We start from the raw sequence: 22,337 nt of genomic DNA, 5'->3' as shown, positions 1-22,337 counted from the left end.
GATATTGCACTATCTCAAATAAGTAACATTTAGCCAGTGGAGAAGACTAATGCTACTTATTCTCAACAGATACCACCACCTAGAAGGCACATTTCAAGACTTTTTGCCTCTCATCGGTGGGCGGGTAGGTACCCTGGTATTACAATAAGCGAAAACCCAGTTATGAAGTATAACTCCACAATATGAGAGATGCCAGCCAACCAGGCTAGCCGGGTGGGTAAAGTACCTGCCTAGCAACCCAAAGGTCGCAGGTTCGAATCCTGCCTCGGGCTTGGATCAGAGTAAATGCAAAAACCTTTGGGAGGTGCATTATGGCCACAGAAGCCGATTCGCCAACAACTAACAAAAGAAAAAAAAAAAAAGAAAAAAGAGAGAGAGATGCCAGATGTGACAAAGACTAAAAAGATTTTAGGGCTGAAAGCCTCAGACTATGGAAAACCTAAAATGATGCTATGCACTAACTTGTTCAATTAGTGAATTTTCCGTAGTCTGAGGCTTTCACCCCAAAAACTTTTTTAATCTTTACTGTCACACACCATCTGACATCTCTCATATTGTGGAATTATACTTCATAACTGGGTTGTCACTTATTTACTGCCCGCCCACCGATGTGAGGCCAAAACACCTTGAAGCAGTGCCGTCTGGGTGGTGGTAACCACTAAGAATAAATAACATTAGTCTTCTAAGAAGACTAATGTTACTAATGTTTTTCTTCTAAGAAGTGTTACTTATTCAAGGTATTGCAATATCAGGGCAACTCGTTGTGATGGCATTCACAATATGAGATATAACAAGCCATTTTGCCTACTTTGGTGCTTTATTATGAATTAAATGATTCTATGTACTAACTTGTTTGATTAGTGAAAATTCCATAGTCTGAGGCTTTCATCCCTAAAACCTTTTTAATATCCATGCAAAATAATTTCAGCAAGACTCGACTAAGGAAATATATTAATGCTACAGAAAACATTTCTGCAGCATGTTGTCAACCAGTCAAATTCATGGCTGTGATATAGGATGATGAGCTGAAAATGAAAATTTCATGATGCATGCTTCTTAACGTTTCTCCTACTGAAAAATAGCAACTACTATCATTCAAATTGTATGTCATATAAACTTGAAAGGGTTTTTTCAAGTTTATATATCATACAGTATTTTTACGGGGAACCTACTAATTAAATATTAGTTTATTTTTTTTTAAAGTTTTCCTACTTGTGAAAAAATGAGCAGGTGGCATAGTCTTGTTTTAGACATGTTAAAATAAAAACAGAATTTAAGTCATTATCAGATATAGCAAACAATATGAAAAAAAGTCAAAATGAGCCAGTTTAAACTGAAATAAATAAAAATTATTTTTCAGACAGCACACAGCCAAAATTAGTAAAGAAACATAGGTCTCAATTATAAATTAGTTATGTAAAATTAGTAAAGAACATAGGTCTCAATTATGTTTTTACACATTAGTTGACTTTTACAAGTCAGCTAATGTGTAAAATCAGAGTTTGGCTCAAACTGATTGTAAACAGCATCAAATAAGGAAGAACTGTGAAATTCTCCTTCCTACCTTGGTTCTGATCTTAGCTAGTTAAACAACAGCCTAGAGAATGAATGGTAAAATCATTGTGCCTAACTTCACACAGCAACAATCTCATGAAGAAAAACACTTCTCTGCAGTTGATTTCCAATAAAAAATTTAAAACACAGACAGGTGTTTTTCCACACAAAGTATTTCAGTAACCTGCTAGTATATATTTCTATTATTGTGCATAATGCAATAACAAATGGCTATTATACTATACAGCATACTGATAGTGGCTGGATGTTACCAATTCTGGCCAGTGTTAAAACTTAAGCATTACAAGTCCATTCACATGTGCACATATTAACATCAAGCTGTTAATCTGCCCTTCATTCCAGAATCTGAACAAGGAATGAAGAAGTATCAGGTGACTTAACCGAATTCATATCAAAATTATATTCCCTTCCCATACCTATTTGTCAAAACAATTACTGAAAAATAGCTTACTTTTTTAGACAATTAGTTATTAAAAGGTGTACATCTTGTCGTTCATCCAACAACAACATGGCTCCCAAGTATCCTATCCTTTTATCTGTAAAACGCTGAGATGCTATAAGTTTCAGGCACTCCAACTAAAATACATAATAAAAACATTAATAAAGAGATATCAAAAAAACAAAATATTGAATAATTTTTATTATGAACAACTAATCTCTCAAAATCAAATGCTCTGGTATAATCTGATAAGACTGATGGAAAAAAATTATATAAATCATAAGAAACAGCCAATACTAATGGACAACCATCACCAAAAATAAACATGTGAAAATTAATAACTTACTGTACTCCACCATAACAACAAGTTTAATTAGCAATTTTACAGCATTGTAGTCCAATACAAGCTGCATGGCCAAAAGAACAAAATTTTCAACCAGCTAATACAATGTAAAATCACTAACACAACAAAAACATTAAAATGAATTAATTCAGATAAACCACCCCAGTAGAACATAAAAATTCATTTTAATTCTTTGCCACAAAATTTCAATGAAATTTTGCCACAAAATCTTCTGGCTGCACAACTACAAATGTGCACATAGTATTCAGAATATATTGTTCAACCACAATAAAATGGTTGAACCAAACTGATTTAGATAATTTAAAGGTAATAAGGATATAAGAATGCAAATTGAAGATATTTAACATCCAATTCATAAGAAGGATAGATAAAACTGGTATACACAGGGCAGCATACATTATTCACAATATAAATCACCTTAAAATTAAAAGTACACCAGATAAAGAGAAAGATAATTTTCACACAACTGTTGTCAAGTTATTGTGCAGAACGAACCAATACCAATGAGCACGCACACATGTGTATACACACAAACATTGCATTCAGCTGAGAAATTTTGAGACCAAATTTTTTTCGGCTACACTATCTCGAAATTACTTGTTTAAGATCCATGAAATTTTTTGAACCGTTCTTTCATATAGAGTGAATGATTTTTCCCATGTAGTATACTCTTCAATTCAGAGGATTTTTGATGCAGTGAATAATATATGTCCACTCCTCTGTACAAAGTTAAACGTTAAATGTTCCAAATTATACATTATAGAAACCTAGCTTCACAAAAACAAGGGAAAAAAATCTCATTATCACAGAAATTAGCTTTGTGGGATTATTAAATTACTTTTTGTAAAAATTTTAAAGATTATTAGTTGTGGTATTTACTGTTTATAAAATAAAAATAAACAAAACTAATAATCACTTCCTTTTTCTCAACATCTGAAAAAAGACAGATCATATTATATTATCATGTACAGAAAGGATAGACAGAATAGGAAGGGAGGAGGTTAGGCTGTTCTAAGGAAGTGCATGCAGTTGACATAAGTAGTCAGTGCAATATTGAGTCAGTTTGGTGTAACATAAGCACCGGAAAAGCAAAATTGAGAGTAGGAGTGTGTTACAGGCCTAATGACTCTGATGAGTACAATGAACAATTGTACAGAGAAATATAGTGCACCAGTACATCAGAATGACTTATAATAAGATATTTTAACTTTCAGATATTGACTGGAACTTGTGGGTTGGTCATTTGCATACTAGCAAGACTTCTGTGGATTTACTGGATAACTGTTTTCTGCAGCAACATGTTTGAGCAGCAACCACAGGGAATAATACTCGATTTCATTATCAGCAATGATTATTCATGCATTAGGAATTAGGAGAAATTCTTAATGCATTGATTACCACTCTCTGTTGGAGAAAACAGAGAGTGGTAATCAATGGACACTGCTCTTCGAGGACTAATGTTATTAGTGAAGTTCCCCTGGGTTCGGTGTTGGTCCCTTTGTTTGGAATATTTATCAATGATATTGATGAAGGTATATGAAGCTTATGTCCAAGTTTGCAGATGATGCAATAGTTGCAGGGTTGTTAATGACAGTAAGCTATGGCAACAGAATCTAGAAAAGTTGGGCAAATGGGCTGAGAAGTGGCAACTGAAATTTAACATTGACAAATGTAAATTATTGCATATGGGTAGCACATTACAAATATAGCATATGAAGCAATATTTGTAATGTGCCTGTGCCAAGAGAGATTAGAAGTCAGGGTAATTTCCAAAAGAGAAATATCATTTTGCCTAGAAATCGGAGTGTCACCAAATATAAGCATAGGAGCAGAAGAATCCTTTTTGCACGATGTAAGACAAGACTGAGTTTTAGAAGGATTGAAATCAACTAAGTTGTCTTTGCCCCACCGGAGGATTACCTGGAGATCAGCATTTAAGGAATTCGCAGCGGATATTCGAGAAGTTGAAGCTGATTGAGCAGGACAAGGTTTCTCAAATTGGAAAGTGGAATACAATGTGCTGTCATTGGCAAAACTATGGATGGGATTTCCAGTCAATGGAAGAAGGTCATTAATATACAAGAGGAAAAGGGTGGGGGGAAAGTACAAGGACTAATAGTTTAACAGTAGCCGTAGGCAGAGGTGAAGATGATTCTTGCACAACTTCTATTAGAATAAGTAGCGAACTGGAGCGTGGGGGTGTTAGGGGTTTCAGGGACGGATGGCAGTCATCCAGAAATAGGTGGGTATATGGAATGTGTTAGGGTAACTGGGAACAGGAGTATGTATGCTTGCATGTATACCAATGCTAGAAATATAGTAAATAAATTTGATGAATTTGAAGTGTTGGTCAAGACATCAAAGGCGGATATTGTTGGGATAGCAGAGACGTGGTGTCACACAGATATAAGGAATGCCGAACTGGAATTTGGGGAGTACAATGTGTACAGAAAGGATACAGGATAGAAAGGGAGGAGGTGTTATGCTGTTAATTAAGAAAAACATAATATCAAAAGAAGTGCATCCAGTTGATATAGATGAACAGTGCATTGCTGAGTCAGTTTGGTGAGACATAAGCACTGCGAAAGCAAAAATAAGAGTAGGAGTGTGTTATAGGCCTAATGACTCGAATGAGTACAACGAACAATTGTACAGAGAAATAGAGTGGGCTAGTAAATCGGATTGTCTTAAAATGGGGGATTTTAACTTCCCAGATAATGACTGGAACTTGTGGGTTGGTCACTCACACACTAGTCAGACTTTTGTGGATTTACTGGATAATTGTTTTCTGCAGCAGCATTAGCATTAGCACAGGCATTTGATGCAAGAAAGCGAGCTTATGCAGCATCAGCCAAGAAAAAAAAAAAAAAAAAAAACCACTTCCACTTCACCCCTCTGTTTGTTCAATATACCTGTCCAGCTGAGCCTTAAACTTATTTAGGCTATCAACCTCCACGACAAGGGATGGAAGTCTGTTCCACCAACCAACCACCCGCTGGCTAAAGGCAAATTTCCGTACGTCTATCCTACATCTGTCTTTCCTCAATTTGAATTTATGCCCTCTCAGGTGATTATTCTGAGCTAGAGGAAGAATCCCATCAGCATTGAGCATGCTCAAACCTTTCAAGGCTTTATACACCTCTATCAGATCACCTCGCTGGTGCCTAGTCTCCAGACACTGTAATTTGCAAAACTTAGGCTTTCTGCGTAAGAGCACCCCTTTGTTCCATTCACTAATCTTGTTGCCCTTCTCTGTACTCGTTCCAGCAGCTCTAAATCCTTCTTGAAATGAGGCCTCCAGGCCTGTATACAGTACTCTAGGTGTGGCCTGACCATTGCCTTATACAAGGGAATAATCACCTCCTTATCCCTGCTGGAAAAATTTCTGTATATAATTGACAATACTCCATGAGCTACTCTTGCAGCCCGTCTGCACTGCTCAGAGAACTTCATATCCGCCTGCACAACCACCCCCAAGTCCCTTTCATTCTCTACCACTGTCAGTGTAGTACCACAGAGTTGATACATTGCTCTGGGGTTGCTGTTTCCCATGTGTAGTACTTTACATTTGTCAATGTTAAACTTCATTTGCCACCTCTCAGCCCATCTGCTCAACCTTTCCAGATCCTGTTGCAGCAGCATTGTGTCAGTAGTGTCCTTGACAACCCTGCCAACCTTTGTATCGTCTGCAAACTTGGACATTAAGCTTGATATACCATCATCAATATCATTTATAAATACAGAAAACAATAATGGACCCAACACTGAGCCCTGAGGGACTCCACTAATAACATTAGTCCACGATGAGCAGTGTCCATTGATTACCACTCTCTGTCTTCTCCCCCTCAACCACCCCTTTATCCATAGCAGCAATTTACCTCCAATGTCACACTGCTCCAATTTGTGCAGCAGTCTTCCATGTGCAACAGTATCAAAAGCCTTTCTAAGATCCAAGTATTGGTCAGGCAAGACTTCCCCTTAACAAAACCATGCTGTGTCCGAGCTATAACTGAAGTCTTGTCTAAATGATCCTGCAGTGCTTCTTTAACCAGTGCCTCCATTAATTTTCCTAGAACAGAAGTTAAGCTCACAGGTCTATAATTACTTGTGTAGCCTTTGATCCTCCTCTGTGAATTGGGGTCACATTTGCACATTTCCAGTCTATGGGTACCTCCCCTGAGTCCAAGGAAGATCTCATAATTATGGCTAAGGGTTTGCTTACTTCCTTTGCTGCCTCCTTTAATATAACTGGATAGATCCCATCCACCCCAGGTGCCTTTCTTGTGTTTATCTTCAACAATTTCTCCTCCACTTTACTCCCAGTTATTTCAAGATTCTGTAGCTTACTGCTAGAGTTGAATCCACCTCTGGCATTCCCCTCGCTGAATAACTTCTCATGTGTGAATGTCGATGCAAAATATTCATTTAGTTTGTTAGCCACCTGAGCAGGATCATCAACAGCTGACCCATCAATATCAAGTGGACCAATCTGATTCATCGCCTTCCTTCTAGAGTTTACATAAGTAAAGAACTCTTTGCTGTTTTTCTTTGCATCCCTTGCCAAGGATTTCTCGTAATCTGCCTTCGCCTGCCTAACCTCCTTTGTAACTTGGTTGCATATCAACTTGTATCTATCATAGGCTTCTGTGTCGTGTTAATTTGTAAGTATCCCATGCATTTTTCTTCTCTGCCATATGCCTCATTAGTTCATCTGACATCCATTTTGGCCTAAACCTTGAACGATATTTCTTAGTTGGTATGTAAAGCCTAGTAGCTTCCAAGATAAGTTCTTTGGATGCTTCCCATTTTGAATTTGCTGTTGGTAACATCATCAGTTGGTCCCACTGTATAGAATTTAAATACTGTCTCAGTCCATCGTAGTCGCCTTTACGGAAGCAATAACCCTTCCCTTTATCCCTAATGGTAGTTACCTCTTTGAGTAAATCCCACTTCAGCACACTGTGATCACTGCCACCTAGTGGTTCATTTATCTGCAGATTCTTAATGCATGAAGAATCACTGCTGATAATCAAATCAAGAGTATTACTCCCTCTAGTTGCCTCCCAAACAAGCTGATGTAGAAAACAATCATCCAATAAATCCACAAAAGCCCTGCTAGTGTGTGAGTGACCAGCCCCCAAATTCCAGTCAATATCTGGGAAATTAAAATCTCCCATGTTCAATATCTGGGAAATTAAAATCTCGCATGTTCGAGAGGCAACCAGAGAAAGTAATACACTTGATCTGGTTATCAGCAGTGATCATTCGTGTATTAAGAATTTGCAGATAAAGGAACCACTAGGTGGCAGTGATCACAGTGTATTGATGTGGGATTTACTTAAAGATTTAATTACCATCAGGGGTAAAGGAAAGAGTTTTTGCTTTCGTAAAGGTGAGTACAGTGGTCTCCGACAGTTTTTAAATTCTGTACAGTTGGATCAACTGACGATGTTACCAACAGTAAATTCTAAGTGGGAAGCATTCAAGGAATTAATTGTGGATGCTACTAAAAGTTTCATACCTATTAAGAAATATTGTTCAAGGTTTAGGCCTAAATGGTTATCTAATGAACTAATGAGACTCGTCACAAAGAACAAAAATGCATGGGATGCATATAAATTATCAAGCGACTCAGAAGCCTATGGCAGATATAAGCTAGTCTGTAATCAGGTCACAAAAGAGGTTAGGCAGGCGAAGGCAGATTACGAGAAATCCTCGGCAAAAGATGCTAAGAAAAACAGCAAGGATTTCTTTACTTATATAAATTCTAAAAGGAAGGGTATGAATCTGATTGGTCCACTTGACATCGATGGTTCGACTGTTGATGATCCTGCTCAGATAGCAAAGAAACTGAATGAGTATTTTGCATCTACATTCACACATTAGGAATTATTAAGGTTTGAAAATGGCAGAAGGTTATCAAATTGTAGCAGGATACTTAATGATTTTGTAATAACCGAGAGCAAAATGGAGGAGAAATTGTTGATGTTAAACATAAGAAAACACCTGGGTGGATGGGATCTATCCAGTTATATTAAAGGAGGCGGCAAAGCAACTAAGCAAACCCTTAGACATAATTATGAGAATATCCTTGGACTCAGTGGAGGTTCCCACGGACTGGAGATGTGCAAATGTATCCCCAATTCACAAAGGGGAATCAAAGGGTGACACGAGTAATTACAGACTAGTTATTTTAACTTCTGTTCCGGGTAAAATAATGGAGTCACTGGTTAAATTGCAGGATCATCTAGACAAGACTGCAGCAATAATTCAGACACAGCATGGGTTTGTTAAGGGAAAGTCTTGTCTGACAAATGTGATAGGATATTATGATGTGGTTACAAAGGAACTGGATGCAAAAAATAATTTTGATATCATATATTTGGATTTCAGGAAAGCTTTTGACACTGTTGCGCATGGAAGACTATTGTACAAATTGGAGCAGAATGGTATTAAGAGTAAGTTGCTGCAATGGATAAAAGGATGGTTAAGTGGGAGAAGACAGAGGGTGGTAATCAATGGGTGCTGGTCTTCGTGGAATAATGTTATTAGTGGAGTCCCACATGGTTCGGTTTTGGGTCCACTGTTGTTTTGTATATTTATCAATGATATTGATGAAGGTATATCAGGCATAATGTCGAAGTTTGCAGATGATACAAAGGTAGGCAGGGTTGTTAATGACAGTAATGGCAGTGTGCTACTGCAACAGGATCTAGATAATTTTAGCAGATGGGCTAAGACGTGGCAACTGAAGTTTAACCTTGACAAATGCAAAGTACTGCATATGGATAGAAGTAACCCCAGAGAAATGTACCAACTGTGTGGTACTACACTTAAGGTGGCAGAAAATGAAAAAGACCTGGGAGTAATTGTGCAGTCAGATATGAAGTTTTACACTTGCTTTCTTGCATCACATGCCACTACTATTACTAATACAATCAGGACCTGGAGCTTTCTTAGCATCAAGTTTCATCAAAATCCTTCTGACATCCTTTTGACAGAAGACCACATTAAGTATTGAACTGAACGTGTTGGGAATGGTGGGAGGTGTTTTACCAAGATCATTAATACATGGGTTGGAAGAAAAAGGGGATGCTAGCATGTAAGCTTTATCCTTGGCTGAAGTGACGGTACAACCATCTGGTTTGACAGAGGTGGGAGCAGAGATTGGCAAAAGTTGCAGCTAATACCTCTGGCAAGAGACCAGAATGCTCGGCTACCATTAGAGCAAGAAGCAAGTTTTCTACTCTTAGCCTGTTAAAAACTAATTTGGACTGGTTAATTACTGCTTTACAATTATTACGAGCTTTGGAGTAGGCAGAAAATGAAACTGAAGAATTGGAAACAAGCCAATTACGATATGTAACATTCTCCTCTTGAAGAGCCTTAGCACATTTATTGGAAAACCAAGGTTTAGATAAAGGACGAGATTTTAAAGTCGAGTGTGCAATAAAGGATTCCATTCCTACAAGAATAATTCAACTGACACGATCTGAGCAAACATTGACATCAGATGTTTTGAAACAGTAATCTGATCAAGGAAAAGAAGAAAAGAAATCTTGCAGGTCATCCCATTTTGCATTCTTGTAATGCCAAACAATACGAGGTTGGGAATAGCATTTGAGATAAAGGCTCCACTGGAAAAGAGACAATCACCAAGTTGTGATCTGAGGTACCTAAAGGACCACTAACTTCAACCATGTACTTAGAAGGGTTGTTTGTGAGAAAAAGATCAAGCGTGTTGTAGGTAAATAAACAATCTGTGCAAGGTCATTAGTACAGGCTGGCCTCTATTAAAGCGATTGATAGAGGCCAGCAAGTGCATCGCGCAAAACGGAAGCACGTTAATCGAATATAATAGGAAAAATATCAATATATATCCATATATATCAAATAAAAATATCAACAGGAAAAATTATAATTGTTCCTTGACCTTCTGGAATTTCCATAAAGAATTTTAAAAATACCTTTTAAATACTTTTTAACTGTATACAATGTAAAAGATAAATAAAATAATTATGGAATTTAATGTTTATTGCATAAAACAGTGGTTCCCAAACTGTGCGCATGGGAATATTTTAAATTTTCGAGGGAAACACAGCAATACTCGACATCTGTCGGACACCGCGGAAACTACTAGTTCGAGATAGTTCATAGTTTCAACATTTCTTATTAAGTTGTTTGGACCTAACTACTAAACGGAACTGTTACGAACTTTTGGTTTGGGTGCACCTCGAAAAATTTACTGAGACACTAAGGGCACCGTGAACCAAGACAGTTTGGGAACCTCTGACATAAAATACACAATGGAGAAATGACTGTTGCAGAAATATTTGAACAGTGTTGACTTTCTCTTTTCATAAATAAATTTCCGATAGCCGACAACAATCTTCTCTGGGCCCTGGCGAAATAAATATCGCAGAGAACCTCAAAAGATTTCATCTAATTCTTTTACCATTATCTCCTTCGCGGTAACATTTTCATATGGCTCGTTTAAAAATTTGAATTTTTATGCAAGTGAGCATTGACTTTATCAGCAGGAGACAAACAAGTAACACGTCTTCTTCCGATGGTTGATGGAACACACCGAGGAGGGCAGCAAGCAAACGTTTGTTAATTAACTGTACAACTCGCTGTAAGCTTAATGCACGATTCAAATCTTTTTCAACTATCTCCTTAAAAAAAAAAAGATCGCGTTAACTGGAAATTTGCATCGTGTAAAGTGAAAATGGTATAATTTTTCAAATTGCGTTAACTGAAAATCGTGTTAATCGAAATCGCGTTGTGCGAGGCCTGGCTGTAATTGCAAAAGCCTCAACATCTCGACCAGCTGGGTCAGTGTGACTAGAAAACAGAAGTAAGCTGCAGTTGTGAACATTAAAATCACCAAAGAAAATTACTGCACTGTTAGGAAAGTTGGACTGGAGAAAGTCAAACTGCAAAGGGAGGAAGTCAAAGAACTCCAAGTGATTAGTGGAGTTGGGAGAAAAATTAGTAGAGACAACAGATCAATTTGAGACAATGAGGTAGAGAGATTTTAAGCCAGAGAAGATCAAAAAGAGGAGATTCCAAATTACCAAGTCTCTGATAGGGAGTATCGGGAAAAACATATGCACAAGTACCACCTTTGAGGTGAAAGAAATCATACATCGAATAATTTGGGCAACTGAGATGAGCAGTAGTTATATCAACCGATAACTGAGATTCTGTCAGAAAAAGTACATGGGGTTTGGGAGACTACAAGTGGAGATGGACATCATTGAGATTAGAATTGAGACTACGTATATTTGTGAAATGAACTAGGAAGTGTTTAGGAGATTTAGATCTTTTTGCAGATAAGCTTACTCTATTAGTTTGACAATTCATGGTGTATTACTTCATAATGACATGCCTGTATGAAGTAATAAAATTTTTGGATATGGCGTACACATGGTAAGAATATACCCAGATCCTTGACATAACATGGCCTCGACAATGCCCCCCATATACACAGTACTTGGACTCCCTCCAGTCACTATCTGGCAAAATAGAGGTAGCAAGATTATACACTAGCTGATCCAGAAGCCTCCTAAAGAGTTACCAATAGGTTGGATCTGGTGTACTAACTAGTGGCTGGCCTGTGAATACCATTTTAGAGCTGTAAGGAAGATTGGATCTCACCATGATGTTCATCTTAACCTCAAAAGTCATCAATGATACTGCATGGTGGAAGAGATGGGGATCTTACGAACTTAATTAAAGAAGAATATCGTTTCAGTGTGATGTTCATTCTCTGAAGACACAGTGTCCCGCCTACTCATCTTGTATAATAACATTCCTTCCATCACAAAACGAAAAAAGTGCTGAATCTAAACTCCCTCTTATCAGGGGCTTTAGTAAAATGCTTCAAGGACAGACCACCAAAGGAGTCCAAAATGTCTTCTCCAAATGCATAGCAATCACAGGCCCTGCTATCTACACATACTATGCTCTCCTCTCGACATAGAATCCCCCAGATCTCAACTGTTCAGTGTTTACCTTTAGAATTGCAGGAGTATAGTTAGTAACATAAACCACTTTTGAGCAATCCAAGGCTCACATATTTATGACATTTACCTGCTCACTTAAACCTGGCTCTCCGTAGATATTGATGACCAGGAGATTATAGATGGACAATATATAATCCATAGAAGAGAGAGGATCTCTTGGAGGTAGAGTAGCTATTATATATTCTCACCATATACTCTGTGAAATTGTATCAAATTTCACAAATATTGAATCACTATACTGCCTTCTTCATCTTGGGAAGTTAAGTTTTATTAGTATTACTTTATTTTCCACCTCCCTTAACTAACAATGACCTTCAGTATTTAGAAAACTCGCTGGAATCTATCTTTCCGCTAATTCAATCTGCAGACAGCAATGGTTTTGGAGGATTTTAACTGTCAACTGGTCGATTTAGGATCTTCTTCTATCACTGAAGACTAGGGCTCTCTTTAATATACTTCATAGTTATGGTCTTGAACAAGTTTGCAATTTTCCAACCAGAGAAAATGCCTACCTTGACCTAATGTTCTCCTCTACTCATATAAAGGTTTGCAAAGACAATCACATATTCCACTTGGATCATTTGCCAATTACTTTTGACATTATTTGACATATGTGAATTCTCATAACTTTAAATGCAGCACTCATTCTCCATGATTCAATTTCAAAATGGCTGCCTGGCCTCTGTGCTCAACCTAGCTCACAGCAATATGGACAAGCAGCTCTTGGATGCTGTTGATGACATCAACGTGCTCACCAATAACCTGATTAACTGTGTCCACTCAGTTATATTCGACGTTGTTCCTGAATTCCATCTGACGACACTCTCTACCTACATGCACTGATATAACAGCGAATTAATACATAAAATTAAATCCAAAGAATTCTATAGAAACAAGTATAAGCAATCGGGTGATAGTCAATACTATGAAATGTTCAGCCAACTCCGGAAAGAAGTGAAAATGCTCATATTAAAATCTTACAACATGTATACAGAGTTAGTTCAGGATAGTCCACTTACTCACAGACATATTAAACCATTCTGGAATTTCATGAAGCACAAAAATATAACCAGTAGAAAGTTACAACTCCATAATGCAGATGGAATTCTGTTATCGGACGAGCTCAAGGGTTTGCCAAACATTTTTCCAGAATCCAAACAAATGATACATTGAAACCTGCCTCATTTCCTGACTTCACACCTGTTAAAGATGGCATCCACATCAACCTCTTTATCACAGATGAAGATTTAAAGAGCATTAAAAAGCATGAAAAATGACTATACTACAGGTCTAGACGACATTAGTATTAGTAATGGCCACATGGTGCAAAAAAACTTATGGCTTATGCTGCACCAGCCAAAAAAAAACCCCAAATGATAAAAAAAAATAATAAATAAATAATAATAATTAATAAAAGAAAAGAAAATTAAACCTATCATCCTATGCGCTTCCCTCACCCGAAGGTACTATCCAGATGACCTTTGAATTTCCCCAAACTGTCAGCCTCTACCACCTATGTAGGCAACTTATTCCAGTAATTTATAACTCGCTGGCTAAAATAAAACTTCCTGCAGTAACTTGAATTTATGTCCCCTAGTTCTAACATCATTTATAATCTCGAAAATTTCGTCCTCATTCATTTAACTGATGCCTCTCAGAGCCTTAAACACCTCAATCAAATCTCCTCTAAAGTATAACTTTAAGTATAAGCAGAGTTTCCAAACTCTGCAACCCACATATTCGAAGTCTTTCTTCATAAGGACGCCCCTTTTGCCGATCTCACCAGGTGAGTTACCCGTCTTTGCACCCTTTCAAGAAGCTCAATGTCTTTCTTTAGGTGTACGGTCTCCACACTTGAACACAGTATTCCAAGTATGGTCTAACAAAAGCCTTATATAATGGGATTATCACTTATCTCTACTTGCAAAAGTTTGATAGATCATCGATAGGACACCATGGGCCTTCCTTGCAACCTATTTATAATGCTCAGAGAATTTCATGTCTGACCGTATCGTAACACCCAAGTCCCTTTCCTTCAGTACTGGGTTTAGTTGAACTCCACCAAGTGAATAAGTTATTTTGGGATTACTGTTTCCCAGGTGTAATACCTTACACTTTGTTGGATTAAAGCATAGCTGCCATTTTTCTGACCATTCCTGAAGTCTATCTAGGTCTCTCTGAAGAAGCTCAGCTTGACAGTGATCATTAACTACTCTACCAATTTTAACATCACCTGCAAATTTAGACACCACACCCTCTATTCCTTCATCGATGTCATTTATGAAAATTAAAAACAACAGTGGTCCTAATACTGATCCTTGGGGAACCCCACTTCTTACATCAACCCAATATGAGGAATAGCCATTTATCACAATCCTATGCCTCCTGCCCTGAAGCCATCCTGCTATCCATCTAAGGATTTTCCCAGTGATTCCAACCTGTTCCAGCTTATAAAGCAACTGTTCATGTGGGACTGAGTCAAAAGCTTTGCTGAAATCTAAATAAACAATGTCAAAATCATTCCCTAAATCCAGGTCGTGAGTGACCCTTTCAAAATAGTGAACCAGATTTGTTAAATAAGCCATTCCTGGCTTGTTTTTGAAAATAAGTCACTACCTTAAACCCCCCCCCCCATACTTCAGACTTCCAACTTGTCTCTCAGGCTGGGGAAGTATCCTAAGCACTTTAAGCCAATCAATATAGTTCCAATTTTCAAAATATGTTATAAAAATGATGTAACTGATTAAGACCCAAATCTTTGCGAAACAGCCTGACTAAACTCTTCGGCTCAGCAGTACACAAACATCTCTTCGAATTCTTCAGGCCTTTCATTGATCAGAATTGACCTGTTGGTTTCTGTAGTGGAGTCAGTAGACACAAATTTGCTTCCTTTCTGGCAATACACCTCTGAAGTTGATAACCACCTTTAAGTTGATGTAGTCTATACAGAATCTAAAGCATTTGATAAAGTCCTGCAGCAACAACTTCAGGATAAACTTAAGCTATATGGTATCCGTGACCTTCTACTCTCATTGTTATGGAGCTATATTACGCATCGTTCCTTGAGCATTATTGTCAATCAAGTGAATTCGGACCATTTTATACCATTAAATGGTATAAAATGGTCCGAATTCACCTCAAGGCTCCTTAGGTCCTCTACTTTATTGTTTTCATAAATGATCTTCCTTCTTTCATCTGCACCTCCAATGTTCAAGTTGCTCTCTATGCAGATGAGCTTAAGATCTACTCAGAAGTGAAGGAGATTACCAATTCTCAACAGCTTTAATGCACCCTCAATAAATTCTCTCTCTCTCTCTCTCTCTCTCTCTCTCTCTCTCTCTCTCTCTCTCTCTCTCTCTCTCTCTCTGTGGCTATCTTTGACTGGCTTATCTGCTAACCCCTTGAAGTGCAAAGTAATCACTTTCTCATCCTGCAGATCTCCACAACTAATAAATACGAGGTACGCTATTAACTCTGTGATCATCAAAAGGTGTGACCAAGTTAATGATTTGGGAATTCTCTTCTACAGCAGTGCTAAATTTGATACCCATGTCCTTAAAATCACAAGCAAAGCATTCAAAACACTGGGATTTATCAAATGGAACACCAAGTTCAAAAACTACAGATATGCTGTTATCCTTTATAAAATTATTGTTCTGCTAATCCTTGAATTCAGCTTACCCATCTGGAATCCTCACACAAAGACTTTAACAAAATTGAAGCAGTCCAAAAAAAAAAAAAAGATAAAGGACAAAAAAATTTTTATCCGTTATCTTATGTTCTGTAATCCTCTATTTTAATCATTTAGTGTACGGAGTGATAAAATAGCATTAGCATTAGAAAAGGCAAGAAAGCAAGCTTATATAGCATCAACCAAAAAAAAAAAAAAAAACCCTTATTTCACCCATCCACTCACTCTAAATGTTTGTCACATTCTGCCTTGAATCTACTTAAGCTATCAACTTCTACAACAAATGGAAGTTTGTTCCAGCAGTCAACGACCCACTGGCTAAAGGCAAACTTCTGCACATCTATCCTACAAGTCTTTCCTCAATTTGAATTTATGCCCTTTCAGGTGATTATTCTGAGCAAGAGGAACAATCCCATCTGCAATGAGCATGCTCAAACCATTCAAAACTTTATACACCTCAATCAGATCACCTTGCAGGTGCCTAGTCTCCAGACACTGTAATTTACAAGAGTTAAGCCTTTCTTCATAAGAACAACCCTTTGTTCCATTCACTAATCTTGTTGCCCTTCTCTGTACTCGTTCCAACAGCTCTACATCCTTCTTAAAATGAGGCCTCCAGACCTGTATAGTACTCAAGGTATGGCCTGACCATTGCCTTATACAAGGGGATAATCACTACTAGAAACGGGATAATCACTTCTTATCCCTACTAGAAAAATTCCTGTATATCATTGACAAGACACCATGAGCTACTCTTGTAGACCGTCTGCACTGCTCAGAAAACGTCATATCTGCCTGCAAATTACCCAGGTCCTTTTCATTCTCTACCACTGTCAGTGTGATAGCACAGAGTTGATACATTACTCTGGGATTACTGCTTCCAATATGTAGTACTTTACATTTGTCAATGTTAAACTTCATTTGCCACCTCTCAGCCCATCTGCTCAACTTTTCTAGATCCTGTTGCAGCAGTGTACTGTCATTAGTGTCATTAACAACCCTGCCACCCTTTGCATCGTCTGCAAACTTCGACATTAAGCCTGATATACCATCATCAATATCATTTATAAATACAGAAAACAACAATGGACCCAACACTGAACTCTGAGGGACTCCACTAAAAATGTTAGTCCACGAAGAGCAGTGTCCATTGATTACCACTCTCTGCCTTCTCCCATTCAACCATCCCTTTATCCATAGCAGCAATTTGCCTCCAATGCCACACTGCTACAATTTCTGCAGCAGTCTTCCATGTGCAACAGTATCAAAAGCTTTTCTAAGATCCAAATATATGATATCAAAGTTATTCTTTACATCCAGTTCCTTTGTGACTACATCATAGTATCCAATCAAATTAGTCAGAAAAGACTTCCCCTTAACGTATCCATGCTGTCTCCGAGCTATAACTGAAGTCTTGTCTAGATGATCCTGCAATGCTTCTTTAACCGGTGCCTCCATTAATTTCCCTGAAACAGAAGTTAAACTAACAGGTCTGTAATTACCTGTCTCCCCCTTTGATCCTCCTTTGTGGATTGGGGTCATATTTGCACATCTCCAGTACATGGGTACCTCCCCTGAGTCCAGGGAAGCTCTCATAATTAGGGCTAAGGGCCTGCTTACTTCCTTTGCTGCCTCCTTTAATATAACTGGATAGATTCCATCCATTCCAGGTGCCTTTCTTGTGTTTATCTTCAACAATTTCTCCCTCACTTTACTCTCAGTTATTACAAGATTATCTAGCTTACTGCCAGAGTTGAATACACCTCTGGCATTCCCCTCCTGACTAACTTATGTGTGAATGTCAATGCAAAATATTCATTTAGTTTGTTAGCTATCTGAGCAGGATCATCAACAGTTGAACCATCGATATCAAGTGGACCAATCTGATTCATCCCCTTCCTTCTAGAGTTTACATAAGGAAAGAACACTTTGCTATTTTTCTTTGCATCCTTTGCCAAAGATTTCTTGTAATCTGCCTTCGCCTGCCTAACCTCCTTTGTAACTTGGTTATAGACCAGCTTATATCCATCATAGGCTTCTGTGTCACATGTTAATTTATATGTATTCCATGCATTTTTCCTCTCTGTCACATGTCTAATTAGTTCATCTGACATCTGATTTAGGCCTAAATCTTGAACAATATTTCTTTGTTGACATGAAAAGCCTAGTAGCTTCCAAAATTAATTCTTTGAATGCTTCCCATTTTGAATTTGCTGTTGGTAACATCACCAGTTGATTCCACCGTACAGAATTTAAATACTGTCTCAGACCACCGTAGTCACCTTTACGTAAGCAAAAACCCTTCCCTTTACCCAAGATGGTAGTTACCTCTTTGAGTAAATCCCACTTCAGCACACTGTGATCACTGCCACCTAGTGGTTCCTTTATCTGCAGATTCTTGATGCATGAAGAATCACTACTGATAATCAATCAAGAGTATTACTCCCTCTAGTTGCCTTCCAAACATGCTGCTGTAGAAAACAGCCATCTAATAAATTCACAGAAGTTTTGCTAGTGTGTGGGTGACCAATTCACAAGTTCCAGTCAATATTTGGAAAGTTAAAATCCCCCGTTATAAGAAATTCTGATTTACTGGCCCACTCTATTTCTCTGCACAATTGCTCATTATACTCATCAGATTCATTAGGCCTATAACACACACCTAGTCTCATTTTTCTTTCCCAGTGCTTCTGTCACACCAAATAGACTCAACATTGTATTGTTCACCCACATCAATTGGATTCACTTTCTTAGATTTGATGTGTTTCTTAACTAACAGCACAACCTTTCCTCCCTTCCTGTCCTGTTTATCCTTTCTGTTCACACTGTACTCCCCAAATTCCAGTTCTGGATTCCTTATCTCTGTATGACACCATGTCTCTGATATCCCAACAATATCTGCCTTTGATGTCTTCACTGCTCATAGAATTTATTAACTATACTCCTAGCATTGGTGTACATGCAAGTATACTTGCACCTGTTTCTACTCTTAGTTACCCTAACACAGCCCATGTATTTGGAAATACATGGGCTGGTTAACAGAATCGCTGTGTGATTACTTTCATCTGACATTGCCCTTCTAGCCAAAGTACTCACTGGGACTTATGAAGCATCTGATATCCTTAGCAAAATCAACTTCAATGCTCTTTGTAGACAAGTCAGGAACCTTGCACTGTTTCACCTTGATTCTGTGACCACTTACTTTATGAAGTTCAGTCCACTGAACAGAATCAGTAAATGACTCTCTCATTGACTTTTTTGACAACTCCCAATCACTGATGAACTCCATCCACAAGTTTGCCTCCTCCCTTGAACTGCAAAGTGACTAGCTCTCATCTAATTATTGTAGTTTATTATTATTATTTGTTTTACTATTTTCTATTCTCCAATTAATTAATTTATTATTTGTTTTACCAGTAACTTAACTTAATGCATACCTCTTTTGTACATATAATTTGTTTGAATCTATATCAATGTTTATCTTCCTGTTGGATCCTTATTATTCATTGTTCTGCTCTCAGATACACTGTTAATGGTTACCTGTTGTGTATCGTGTTATTAATATAAAATAAAAAATGTAGCCAAAAAATATCTTTTAGATTAAACCCCATGCACCATCAGGCATCTCTCATATTATGAAGTTATACTTCATAACTGGGTTGTCACTATTGCAACAACAGAGTACCTGCCCACCCACTGATAAGAAGCCAATAAGATTCAAAACGGTGCATCTGGGTGGTGGTATCCACAAAGAATAAGTAGTGCTTCACCTATGGAGAAGACTAATTATTCGTGGTAGTACAATACCATTGCAACTTGTGAAAGTATTCGCAATATGAGATATAATTAAAACGATGCATTAAAACTGCCTTGGTAGAAATGATGTGAGTAAAAAAGTTTACTTATGCATAAGTTTTGAAGGAGTTTACTTATGCATAAGTAAACTCCTTCAAAACATTGCATTGTAGAACTAGCTGCACTATTCTGATTTTTTGGATGTTAAATGTAGGCCTATAAACATATTTTCCCATTTATACTAAATCTCTCACACACAGGGTATTTAAAAAGTTTCTAATGTAAAGAAAAAAAAAAGAGCCTGTTGAAGTAGCATATATAAAATTTTAATTCTCTCTTTGTTAGTTTTCATGCCCGCTTTGTTGGGTGCTTTTTTAATATCCAGTAACTTATTGGATATCCAGTAACTTGCGGAGAAGTCCTGGGATATCCCATGATAAGCCTTATATCTCTAAAGCCATCCTTCAAAAGCTTTATATTCACCAAGTAGCTTATGAAATTTAAGTGCCTATGCTTTCAAAATTATCCCATTTATTGGTACTCCACTATACTTCTGTGGAAACCATTTATATAAGCAGTGGTCCACATCACCATTTTCACAAAGTCTAGTTTTCTTTCTTTGGAGGACTGCTTCACCTTCTATAGAGTCTATGAATGAATGCAATTTTTCTTCTTCTTTCATCCAACCATGGATCATTCCTTCTGGAATCCCACAATCGCAAAATATACTGCATTTTGTTTCACTACTCTTAACTCTTTTGAGAGGCGTCTTCGTAGCCAGGTGGGAAGGAGCAGCAGTGCATAGCACACGCTTCTTGATTAGACCGCGGTTCGAGCCCATCACCACCAAATACGGAGGATGCGGAAAGGTCAGGGAATGACCACTGCATATCCCGGAGCAATATGGCCTTAGTTGCTAATGCTCCTAAAAACCAAACCAACAACAACAACTTAACTCTTTTGATAATCTTTAACTTTTCTTCAACTATACAATTTTTTCTTTTGGTGGCAATTCTTCAGTCCTACTGATTTATTAATTTTGCTGTATATTTATTTCTAACACACTAGAATTTACTGTTTATCCTTTCTGTACACACTGTACTCCCCCAAATTCCAGTTCTGGATTCCTTATCTCTGTGTGACACCATGTCTCTGATATCCAACAATATCTGCCTTTGATGTCTTCACTAGCACTTCAAGCTCATCGAATTTATTAACTATTCTCCTAGCAATTGGCGTACATGCAAGTATACTTGCACCTGTTTCTACTCTTAGTTACCCTAGTCTTGAGAAAACTAAATAAAAAGAAAACTCTACGGCCTATCATAGTGCCGAAATGAAGTCACATGATTTCTCCATAAATCACTTATCAGTTGATGTACATTTTTGTCTAGTTCAGCCCTTAGCAGTTTTTGCCATCCTAAGTTTAACTTCTAATCAAAGAGAGCATGTTATACGTTGTTGTTTATAAAAACTAATAAACGGTAGCCATATTCCCCTCCAGAGGTAGCTGTCTGTAATTAGCATTTTACTGATATACTCTTTTATTGCATCTCTAACTGATGGAAGAAACTGGGTGCCTAAGTAATTAGCCTCTAATGAATGTTGTTTTCAAAAATTACTCTGCACCTGAATACTGAATCTTTCAAAGCAAATATACAGTCAATTCTTAGATAATTTCTCCTCTTAGAAATACAGTAGTAGAATGCACATTAGATATACGAGTATACACAGTATTCACTTTTTCCAGTTTTCAATACAAAACTGCTACATGACTTTTTTTTCATAATTCATTTTGGGGACATGATCACACCCATGTTACATCTAAAACCGCAGTATAAAGAGGTGTATTATTTTAATTCTACCTCTTAATTGGATAACACCATATAATCATATATATATAAAACTGAAATTAAAATAAATTATACAACAGCACTTTTTTTGTTATATATAAATGAAATAATAAATTGTTTTCATTTTGCATTTTCACATAATTTATGGTTACCTGTCCAAAATGAGCTGGATATCCTAACATGTGAATATACAACAACTTTGCAACATTTCGACATCTCCATGTGTTATCTTCTTCCCGAAAAGTGGAACGGATATAGGCACACTCCTTCTGTACCACAGCACGCTCATCAGCAGCCGTTCGAGCCGCACGTATCTGACGAATTAAATCACGAAACGCATAGATGATGGCATACCTGAAGTAAGCCTATACATTAAGAATCAAATAAAAAATTTACCTACATTCATTATACCTTCATTAAATAAATAAAATCAACATCCTAACCATATTATACTTGTTCTTTATTTTATCATATGCTTATATTTACCTCAAAACCATACACTTTGCTTTAATAGTACAAAGTATTTTGCATTCACCTCTTTAAATGTACAGGTAAAAATAAAATATAAACACTTACCTTAAAACAACAAAAG

General features: G+C 37.3%; 1 protein-coding gene across 1 annotated transcript in view; it reads right to left on the bottom strand.

The window, feature by feature from the left end:
• Positions 1-22,106, bottom strand: part of LOC150079103 (AP-1 complex subunit gamma-1-like) — a 650,293-nt gene extending 628,187 nt beyond the window's left edge. The window contains 3 exon segments of the mRNA XM_090383609.1: positions 2,027-2,151; positions 21,898-22,079; positions 22,082-22,106. Of these exon segments, the coding sequence (XP_090239735.1) occupies positions 2,027-2,151; positions 21,898-22,079; positions 22,082-22,097 (323 nt within the window). The 5' untranslated portion in view covers positions 22,098-22,106.
• Positions 22,107-22,337: the final 231 nt, after the last annotated feature.

The sequence above is a fragment of the Mastigoproctus giganteus genome, chromosome 10 (assembly GCF_048544385.1).
Source record: "Mastigoproctus giganteus isolate SK-2022 chromosome 10, ASM4854438v1, whole genome shotgun sequence".
Classification (NCBI taxonomy): domain Eukaryota; kingdom Metazoa; phylum Arthropoda; class Arachnida; order Uropygi; family Thelyphonidae; genus Mastigoproctus; species Mastigoproctus giganteus.
The sequence above is the reverse complement of the archived record's forward strand: the minus strand, read 5'-3'. Positions and strand labels throughout refer to the sequence as shown.